General features: G+C 35.6%; 2 protein-coding genes across 3 annotated transcripts; both read right to left on the reverse strand.

Moving 5' to 3' along the window:
- Window positions 1-472: 472 nt before the first annotated feature.
- LOC118030474 (serine/threonine-protein kinase D6PKL1) lies at window positions 473-3,047 on the reverse strand. The gene is made up of 2 exons (XM_035034594.2): window positions 2,422-3,047; window positions 473-1,439 (listed from the first exon to the last, which is right to left on the reverse strand). The coding sequence occupies exons 1-2, from the start codon at window positions 2,979-2,981 to the stop codon at window positions 641-643; spliced, it is 1,359 nt and encodes a 452-aa protein (XP_034890485.1). The 5' UTR covers window positions 2,982-3,047; the 3' UTR covers window positions 473-640.
- A 2,087-nt stretch (window positions 3,048-5,134) lies between these two features.
- Window positions 5,135-9,658, reverse strand: LOC118030475 (neutral/alkaline invertase 3, chloroplastic). 2 transcript variants are annotated; one of them, XM_073411152.1, is made up of 7 exons: window positions 9,538-9,658; window positions 7,832-8,668; window positions 7,555-7,720; window positions 7,253-7,464; window positions 6,196-6,689; window positions 6,058-6,106; window positions 5,135-5,718 (listed from the first exon to the last, which is right to left on the reverse strand). In XM_073411152.1, the coding sequence occupies exons 2-7, from the start codon at window positions 8,573-8,575 to the stop codon at window positions 5,392-5,394; spliced, it is 1,992 nt and encodes a 663-aa protein (XP_073267253.1). In that variant the 5' UTR covers window positions 8,576-8,668; window positions 9,538-9,658; the 3' UTR covers window positions 5,135-5,391. The 2 variants fall into 2 exon arrangements, with proteins under 2 accessions (XP_073267253.1, XP_034890486.1); XM_035034595.2 differs by lacking the exon at window positions 9,538-9,658 and adding an exon at window positions 9,332-9,521.
- Between the last annotated feature and the right edge of the window lie 1,214 nt (window positions 9,659-10,872).

Consider the following 10,872-nt stretch of genomic DNA (forward strand, 5'->3'; position numbering starts at 1 on the left):
GCTATAGCAGATATTTTAATAAATAAGAAATCAACTTTTATCATGAATATATTTAAGATTTCTCCATATTAAATATTAGAATTTTTAACAATGTTTTAAAAAAATTAAATTTTTTTTTTTATGTTTTTAAGTCGTTTTAATGTACTGGACCACTAAAAAAATTTAAAAAAGATTCTCTTATTCTAAAATTTAAGCTGTGAATTAAATAAATTAATCCCAATTTAAAATTTTATAAAATACTTAAAACATATTGTTTTTAAAAAAAAATTATATTATGCTACAACATATTATTGGTGATTATTATATATCCTCCATATATCCAATTTGTATTATAAAGTAACTAGTTTTTTTCATATCACAATACAACTTAGTAGATGCCCAGGAAGGCCCCACTTGTCCAAGGATTTGTTCAAAATCAACATAACAATTCCAATAAAAAGGAAATAAAACAAAAAGGATCGAGTGGGAAATGTGGTATCCAAGGCGCTATGCTTTCTTCAAAAGCTTACATACAAACAATCTGATCAACAATTACATCTGTAGGAGACCTAAGAATTAGTTTCATTAAATTTGATTTCTCACTTCTCCCAAGAAATAGAATTAAAAGAAGAAAAAAAATAAAGAATGTTTCTTCTTCTTGCTAATAATACTCTATAGAATTATTTCCACGCTCTGCCACGACAAGGTTTTTGTAAGTGACCGGCCGAGGAATATAAGGTGGTGTTCTACACCTTAGCAGCGCCCAGTTTATCCCGTCAAAAAACTGATGGTGTTTGATGGCTGTAGCTCCCATGGTAGAACCAAGTCGTCTTACGGGATCTTTGATGAGAAGCTGGGTGATCAAGTCCTTTGCGAGGACTGGAATTGAGGGTTCCTTGGGGAATTCAAGGGCTCGAGCCACAATGTTTGCTAGGGTTAACTCATGGTCCATCCCTTTGAATGGTGTAACGCCGTAGAACATTTCAAACATGAATATGCCTAAGGTCCACCAATCCACTGCTTTGCCGTGTCCCTCGCCGGACACAATCTCCGGTGCCAAGTACTCATGGGTCCCAACAAACGACATGGATCGGACGTCTATTGGCTCTGCTACTATCTCGAGGGTCCCGCGTTGATGGAGTTTCTTCTTGCGTTTTCTCCTATGGTGGAAGCAAGAGACAGCTGGCACAATACAACTGGGTAGAATACATGATGATGTGGCAAATTGAGATGTCTCAGAAGGGTAGTCTCTTGTTGATGAAGCTGTGGTTGGCTGGTTTTGATCGGAGATAATCTGAGCTGTTGACGGTGAATTATCATCTTTTAGGGAGAGATCAAAATCTGTAAGCATTATGTGACCGTCCGATCTTACAAGAACATTTTCAGGCTTGAGGTCACGGTAGACTATTCCCATCATGTGCAAGTATTCAAGAGCAGCCACAACTTCTGATGCATAGAACCTAATAGCAACCAGAAGAAATTATGATATATACAAAGAATTATTCAACTAATTATAAAGATTATTCCCACGATATATCATGTTATTGTGGTCCAGAATTAACTATATAATTTGTTTTTTTTTTTAATGGAACAACTTCACGAGACATAAATAGCCTCATCCATGCCTATTGAACATAAAATTTAGTAAAAATTCAGACCTTTTATCATTAATAAAAACGATGTCATTTTAATTTTTAGAGTTAAAACGCTAAGTTGACCGGGTACAACTCTCAAATATCTTTTTCAAAACAGGGTCCCAGTTAGTTTTCAGTTTAACCGGAAAAGTGAGGTTTAATAATTGTGAATTCTTACTGCTAAACCAAGTAGTTGGCTATTTGAAGAAATGATGGAGGTGAAAAGAATTAAATCTAATATAATAATTAAAAATGAATAAGAAGGTATAAGATTTGAAGAAGAAGACATTGGACTAGAAAAAGGGAAAGCGACGAATTGACAGAAAAATTAAAGAAGAGCAAGAAATGGGGGGAAAAGCTATCAATTTGATTCTTGAAATGATATCTCGGGACTCTCAGATTAGACAAAGAAGCTGAAAAATATTGTACTAGAACATGCCATAGATTGAGGGATGTCTGGCAGATATTTACTCCTTTTTATGAGGAGCATGATGCCACCATGCCTTCTCTGTTATGATAGAATGCACGAGACACCCACCAAAAGTTCCATGGTCCACACCAAATCAATGGCTGCACCCGAAGGTCACATGGATTTACCCATTGACCCTACACGCAATGAACAGCCTTAACTACCGTTAAACCTAGCCCCGCCCATGATCATCCAGCATTTCTCATCATTCACGAATTTGTATCTTTTATGCAAACGCAACCACTCATCAGATTATATGACATTAATTTTATTGATGTACGCGTGCGTACATTACACGTACAGTTATATATGTGTGTGTGTGTGTGTGTGTGTACATACCGGATGGCAGCTTCGCCGAAACGTCTATCCGGTTGCTGTTGCCGGAGGACATGGAGGTCACCGCCAGGACAAAACTCCGTTAACAAACAAGACCACCTGGGCGAGTCCAATGTGGCATACAATGTAGGCAAAAATGGATGCTCCAACATTTCCAATATTTCCCTCTCAATTCTAGCCCTACTCTCTTTATTCCTAGTCGCCATTTCTTTTTTGTCCATGACTTTGGCAGCAAAAAGGCACCCGTTGCCTTCCTTGAGCTCTACAAGATACACGCTCCCTATGTCACCACTTCCTAATTTGTGGACGAAGCGTAAATCAGCTAGGGTTAGGGGTGAGTTATCGCAGTTGTCACGTTGGATTGCATGCCAACACTGATCACATTGAGGCGGATGATGGGGCTTGCAGGAGTTTGACACGAGGCTCGAGGTTGAGGTAGTCCATGTGGTTTCGGACCCTGAACCTGTGCTGTGTCGTGTCTCGGCAGCGGTGGTGGTGGTGGTGGTGGAAGCTAAACTAAGATTATCTAGATCATCGGTTAGATCTTCCACAACTGGCTCCATGGCGGTGGTGGAAATAATGGTGGCCGGGAGTGGATTGGACAACTGGGGTTTTGGAATGAGGGTGTGGAGAGGGAGTTGAGGTTTTAAAGGGAACGGAGGAGGGCAGTACGGGCCGGTAAGATGGGGTTGGGCCATGTGGCTTCTTTAGAAAAGGGATGGGTCCATGTAGGGTTACTATAGCTGGATTCCAAACTCTGCTTATGTGATTTATATATTTTATTAATCATAGTCTATGTATTTAATAAATCAAATGCATTGAAATCACTAACATGGAATTAATTTAAAACAATTTGTATATTTTTTTTTTATCATGTTTAAATAATGAGGATAAATTTTCACCATCTCTCAAATAAATAAATAAATAAATTATTACCAAAGAAAAAACAATAATAAAAATATATTATGTTTACAACTAACAAAATCAAACATTCTTTTCAATGACATGATCTCTTTGTGGCCATTAGACACAATAAAAGAAAAGAGAACATTGTATTTGGTTTGGTCTTCGATGGAACTTAACAGCCTTTTAGGGTAAAATATGCCGATTTGCAATTTTATTGGAATATTATAAGCATTATGTATTTAATTCCAAGTTAATATATATATTTGGCTAATGATAACATTTTAGTCTTTTTCACTATTGTTTGAGTAATTACATACTTGAATTATAATGATTCCTGCTATAATTGCAACTAAACCAGGCTGATCTGTTTATGGTAGGACATGAGGATAATAAGAGAAACTAAACCTCTTTTGACTCTCGTAAAGTTGATCTAGCATTTCCATTTTGATTGAATTTATTTATTTATTTGATTCAATATAAGAGGTATTTTTAAACTAGCTTACGTAATTAATTGTGATTAAATTCTTTTTTTCATATGATTTTAAGAGCGATCTAGTAAATTATTTAGATAAACTTGATAAATTTTCATAAATATCGATCCTAAGATTCAAATCTTAAAAAATTAATAAATTTAGTAAATCTCTTTCAACTGATAAGCTAATATGTTTGAGTGTTTTGAACTTGTGTTACCATCTTTTATTTGTCAAAATAAATTTGTGGGATCTACAGTGAATATCCTATTTCTTAAGGCAGGAAAAAAGTATGTGATCAACCTCCCTTTGATGTGGGAGAGAGACAGATTTAACTATATAATATGCTAGAAAATGTCACTGGTCAACATTTACATGTTAAAATATAAAAGAAAATAACAGAACATTTACATGCTTGTGATTAATTTAATACTTGATTTATTAACTGTATCTTTTCCATCTTTAACGTCCAGGACAAATAAATGCTTTTAGCTAAATATACCAGACAAAAAATTAAAGGTACATTTGTTTTTGTGATTGAAAATATTTTAAAAAAATAATAATTTTTTTTTTACGTTTTAGTTTGTTTTGAGGATATTAAAAATGAATTTTTTTAAAAAAAAATATTTGTCATCAAGGATATTTGATGACTGATTTTATATCTTGAAAAAAAAAAAACTAATTCAATCTCAAATTTGGACTTTAATCAATGTCTCAATGTTAATTTTATCCTTTTCTATTTTTTATTGAATGTCGGCATGCTAGTTTACGTCTCATAGTCTGTGTCTTGTACCCCAAAAGACATGGCCATCTTTAGATGTTCGCATCACTCCTCTAGTCTAGGATGATGATGGTTTATCATGATGTGATTTTTGCAAGAAAGTCTTGGGTGTTGGCAGAAAAGCTCACTGATAAGGATAGTTTGTCCATTTTTCTTATAGATTAAAGTTACCCAGAAAACTAATTCGAATTGATGTTTCAGCGTTTCAGGAGATTGCGAGATGTAATTATTCAGAGTAGCCAGATGAACTGTTTCTATAGTCTTGGTCCACCATGTATAATCATTCAACACACTACGAAAGTCAAATTTCAATGTTAGCAGTTATCATTGCTTCAACAGGTGTGGAAAATATGATGCAGGAGCAGGCTCCTCCTGCTTCTTCAACTGTGGACGTGGTTGACAGTATTATGAGCCCGTAACTATGACATTTTCATTCCTCAATGCATGATGAAGACCCAGATCAGCTTTGCTATCTCCTTGGCATCAAACAATTGTCTTTCAGTTTCTCAAGAAAGCAAAACTACTGTGGAAGTTAAGGAAATTGAATCACCAGAGTTCATACACATCAAGGATGTTCCAAGTATTATCTTCTAACAATTCCATCTTTATTTACATGGTTTTTACAGATCAATACTATCCATACATAAATAAGGTGGGATTGAAATTTCACCTTATTCATATAAATGAATTAGATGTTTGATTACTTTTATTGAACTTTGTAAAAGCAATTTCAGTATTATTACTAGTAGGCACCTGGATGATTAGTTCTTGAATCAAGAGAACAATACACTGATTTTGCAGAGACAGCTCGATAATTCATACTATGAATGGCTTTTTCGAATTCTTCTGACCACGCTTTCTCCTTGGATTAGAACTGATCATGCAGGAGAAGGCATTGACAAGCTCGGGATCTTCATCAGTTACGAGCATCCTGGCTGCACCTGGGTCTGCAAGCAAGAGCTTAGCCACAAGGTATCCAGCAATGGACCATGTCTGGAACAGGCGTGATTGTTTTCCAATGAACCTCGCCTTTTTGGTGTCATAATATTCAGGCCATTTGTCTCTTGATATGCGTTTCTCAGCAATATCGACTGCTCTTGCTGCTATTTCTGGTCTATTCATCTTTATGCATGCAACTGTCAGCTGAGAGAAGCATTATGAATGTAAAAAAATCTATTAATACTCAGGATGTAAAATGGACTCTGGTAAAAAGAAAGAGTTATACATAACAAACAGACATGGGTATGACACTGGTATATGCCTAATTGATCAGCTGCAGACATGAATCATCAAATAGAAGAATCAATCAAGCATTCTTACGAGTCTACCAGCAAGAATAGTGCACCAAAACTCAAATTACCAATGTTGCTGTTTATTTCTGTCTTTTTACCGATTTTTTTTTTTCCTTCTCTGATTAATTCTTACTTTTCACTAAAAAATTTACTAGTACAAAGATTGGCAAAGGATACCACCATCACTAACCTGCCACAGAAGAGTTGGCCAGGAACCTGCATTGTGGTAAGACCAAGGCCTGCATCAAACACAACAAATTCATGACTGGATGAAAATCAAGAGAAAGTGAAAAAGATGTGATCGAGTTTAATAAGGTAGCATCATTACGTGTTCTTAGGATCACTTCCAGTGATAATTTGCCACTCCTGACCTTCAAGAGCTGGATAACAAATCTTCAATGGCATGTCTGCTACCAAATCTGACCACTTGGCTTCAATGAGATCCAATATCGCATTTGACTGATCTCTTGTTGCAAGACCACTTACAACAGACCATATGTTTCCAAGAGAAAAGAATCGGAAATCCATATGAGCTGGTTGTAAGTTTCCAATAAGGTAGCCTCCTTGGTTGGGCATCCATTCCACCAACCAAGGAGAAACCTGATCTGGGTAAATGTTGAACTTATTAACTGCATCGTAAGAGTACTCTTCAGTCTTGTAACGGTAAATTTCATTTAATTTTCTTAAATCGATCCAGTAATACTCTCTGATATGGAACGACAGAGCTACTAGACGATTGTTCAAAGCTCGTAAGAGATCAGCTGATCCATCCTCTGGGGCGAGCATCTCCTTTGCACAAAGTAAGGCGGAATAAAAGAGTGCCTGCAAGAGAAAAATACATTCTATCAGAAAATTAATTGCAAAAACCATTTCCAAATCTCAGCATCCTCTTCAGTCTGATATAACCAAAATCTGGCAGAAAGATGCTTCGGCAGAATATTATACTGAGCATCCATTAGAGCTAAGTGATTTCAACCTATTCAACTGAAACCAACCACCTTTAACCACTCAATAATATACAGCTAATCCATCTTGTGCACTTTGAAACTACAGCCAGAAAAAGCATTTAAGCCAACAGCCTTACCGAATAGCAGCTTCAACCCACCCAAATCCTACAGACGCTGGCCTCAACTAGTCTAAATCCTGCAAACTCTTTACCTGACTCTGGGCATATTGATGCCATCAACATATCCTAATTTCATAATCACAGAATTGGTTCAAGACATTTATTTGTACAATCATCTGACAAAAAAAAGGGCAACATCCAAATTTCCTACAAGGACATCCTTCTTCAATTGAATCTCCCTTGCTACATGGATTGGCTGGGTATTTCAAATTTGAAAATGCTTCTAAATTATCTGAAAAACTACTAAAAAATGAATTACCTGGATTTCTAGAGGGTGCCCATGAATTCCCATTCTGCGATCTATCATGCAAGAACCATCTGTCACCAACAATGTTGGGAACATGTCAAAACCATCAGCAAGACATAACCTCAGAATCATCTTAATTCCAGTTTGCACATCGATCCTCTCCTGAACTGAGAGATCACCAGAGCATTTCCCATATGCACGTAACAAGATAATCCACCATAATCCTAATATTGGCATGATAAAGAAAATATCATCAACGGTAGCAGTCAAACACTTTATCATGAACGAAACTTCTTGACATGAAATTTAATTACCAGAATCAACTGGTGCAACACGGCCAATTGCTGCCTCTCCAAAGTCAGGATCCAATACCTCCTCTGTTGCAGAATCATCACCATCCAAAGGAAAAGTGCGCACCTTGAAACTAGCAGGCATTAATCCCGGTCCAGGACTGTGACAGTCCATTGTTTTCTCCCAACTCTGCAATATAAGAAGTCATTGCAGCAAGTCAGATAACAAACAAAAGACGAAGTATTTTTAAACACTCGTTCCTTCAACCAAAAAGCCCAGCATAATCAACGATTAAATTACCTGCAACTGAAGCGTATGAAGGAGGAAGTTCCGGACAATATCATATTCTCCTTTCAACAGAAAAGCAATACCAGAAGGTATGAAGTCTCTAATGAAGACCTGGTCATAATTTAACACACTGGAACTGGTGGGATCATTGGCAGCAATCGTTCCAATTGGACTGCCACAATAATGAACTACAGAATCCCGCAGTAGCTCCCATGCTTCTTCCTCGGTAGGGTCTACACTAACCTTGCGAGAGGCATCTCTACCTGTTCCTGCAGCACCATTAGTTGCCAAACTCTCCTCTTCCTTATTTGCTGAACCATTAGATGTCAAAACCTCCTTTTCCCGCATCAACTGTTGAGTGTCCCCAAGCTCCAATACACCCGGTGTGTTCACTGCCCCATTCAGGTTTAATGTCTTTGCACTATCTACAAACCAAGTTCCATTTCCTCCTTCTGCAGTTACACCACTAACTCTTTCTGCCTTCTGGCATTTGCACCTCAGAAGCTGCAGTCTCTTGATCGTTGCATTCACAGACAGATCACCGTCACCTGATCTCTTAAACCAATGTTTTCCTATACAATTCTGCTGAACACTCGAACACTTGAACATTTTCATATGCCTTGAGGCCCTTTTCTTTACATAATTTATATGCTTAGAACGGAATGCCAAATCTAAATTGTTAAAACAAAGGTCAGAACTGAAACTGCGAGGACCAGCCCCAGACAAAACTTGCAGAACTGCATCCGAAGTCGCCATCAACAATATGCTTATCAAATAAATTGATGCTCACTAAACTCAAAATCACTTCGATCAAAATGAGTCTCAGAACCCAGCTTTAACTCAAGACGCCTACACAAAAAACAAAGTTAGAAAGTGCTCTGGTGATGCAAGAGTTATAATTTCGGAAATCATCAATTCGAAACTAGCATCAAAATTATCAAACCACGTGCAACATGCAAAGTAAAGGACTTGAACTTTAAATTGCATTACCTTATCCTTAGTAACCGAGAATATATAGAACTTGTAACCATCCTACAAATTTAAGCCAAGCTCAGCCTAACTATACCCTTTCTTTTTCTCATTTTGAAACTCAGACAGAGCGATCCAGGGAAAGTTTCATTATCTTGTTTCTTTCCCAAGTTTTCTCATGAACCAACCATGCAAAAAAAAAAGTCCTTTCAGGCATTCCATTTGTCCTTTTCAATAACAAAAACACAAGAAACCTCTCTAAAATCCAACAAAAAACCACAACTCTACCTTATCAATAACTCAAACAACGTCATCTCCAAATAAATCACATAAAGTTTCAAACTTGAACAGAATTCACACAAAATGATCAATCTTTAGATATAATCAATCTCAACAACCAACAAAACAAGCTTAAAACTTTAATGGGTACCTGCCTTTATATCAGTTTATGATCCAGAAATGCAAAAAACAAGTAAGAGAACAGCGTACAGCCCAAACCCAGATAGCAAAACATATAAAAACAATTACTAAACAAGTGCTTACCAATAAAAATTTGGAGCTGCTGATATAATTGGCAAGAGAGGTTTTTGATTTTTTTAATGTTGTAGTAAAATATCTCTATTGGCTTCAAAAAGAAACTAGAGAAAAAAAAAAACAATGACTGTCGATTCTTTTGTGGTTGTTTAATGTTTATGTTGTATGCATAAACCCGAGTACGAATGAGAAAATCATGTAGTTATTCAACTTACGTTTCCTTTTTTTGGCTGTTATTTAGTTGGTTGATTTCTTCTTCTTCTTCTTTTTCTGGTTATTTTAAAGAATTAATAATTATTCTTAAAGAAAAAAAAAAAAAAAAAAGGAGTTGTGGGCCTATTTTATTTCTACTTTTAATTCTCAAATTTCAAGCTAGAACTTAGACAAAAAAAAAAATATATATATATATATATATATAATTGATTAGTAATTAAAAGGAGAGCGGTATTATTTTTCTTCCAAAATTACGTTGGGGACCTGAGTTAGAAAAAGAAATTGCATTAAGTTTTATGTTTTTTCAGAACAAAAAATAATTAAAAGTTCGTAGATCATAAAAATATTTTACTTAAATGAAAACATTTATTTATTTATGTGGATAATATATGGGCCTACTTGAATATTGGGGCAGAAGTGTGTGTATGTGAAGTGCGTGTCAGAAAATGTTGAGCACGTGGCTAAAAGCAAACCAACCGCTACCAACAAAAGTTCAGCCATTTGAGCTAATCTGATCATCCACGCGCGTCCAACTACTTTTTCACTTCACCTTTTCAGTATATTTTCGATAATAAGTGGATTTGTTACCATTGATTACCAATATAAATTCATATTTTAGGTTTGTTTGTTTTTCGTTTTAAAAATAGTTTTAAAAAAAATTATTATTCTTTTATTTTTTATTTTAAAATAATTTTTTTTTAGATTATTTTAACTTGTTAAGTCTGATATGCTATATTTTAAATATTTTTAAAAATATAGATAATGTTGCTTACGTTATTTAAAAAAAATCTCGTTCACACACTCTTCACAAAGCCACCGACAATAGAAACAATTTTCTTAAGAAACAAAAACACATTTCGATTAATATTCTTAAACGACATACTGTGGTTATTTTTCGATTGTCTCTTTAAGATTTTTTTCCCTCGATGTTTCTTTCACGTGTTAGATTTTTTTTTCCTTTTCTCTTGATATTACTTTTTATTAACTTTTTTCTATATTTTCATTATTTTCTTTTTTTGGTATACTGTCCCTTTCACTCTTTTATATTTACAGGATGAGTCCCCATCAAAACGCAAAACATTGCAAGATTAGCTGAGACCAGTGTCTGGTTCTTGTCATCTGTCCCGCCGCTTGCGTTCCCTCTTCCATCAAATTAAAATCTTCATCATCTCCTCGTCTGACCATGGCCTTTTTTCAAGGATTTTTTGTGGCTCACACAGGAAAAGAAAAGAAAAAAAATCATAGCTCAAGGCTTGTTGTTGGATTGTGGACTAAAACCCAGGCGATTGCCAGCCCAGTCCATTCCTTTGGTTTTTCTTTAGTTCTTTTGCCATGAG

This window comes from Populus alba, chromosome 8 (assembly GCF_005239225.2).
Source record: "Populus alba chromosome 8, ASM523922v2, whole genome shotgun sequence".
NCBI lineage: Eukaryota > Viridiplantae > Streptophyta > Magnoliopsida > Malpighiales > Salicaceae > Populus > Populus alba.

Coding starts and splice junctions, on each gene's coding strand:
- LOC118030474 (XM_035034594.2), bottom strand. CDS start 2,981: ATGGAGCCAGTTGTGGAAGATCTAACCGATGATCTAGATAATCTTAGT. Junction 1,440..2,421: donor TTCGGCGAAGCTGCCATCCG/GTATGTACACAC, acceptor GGTTGCTATTAG/GTTCTATGCATCAGAAGTTG.
- LOC118030475 (XM_073411152.1), bottom strand. CDS start 8,575: ATGGCGACTTCGGATGCAGTTCTGCAAGTTTTGTCTGGGGCTGGTCCT. Junction 6,690..7,252: donor GGCACCCTCTAGAAATCCAG/GTAATTCATTTT, acceptor TTTCTCTTGCAG/GCACTCTTTTATTCCGCCTT. Junction 5,719..6,057: donor GGCCAACTCTTCTGTGGCAG/GTTAGTGATGGT, acceptor TGCTTCTCTCAG/CTGACAGTTGCATGCATAAA.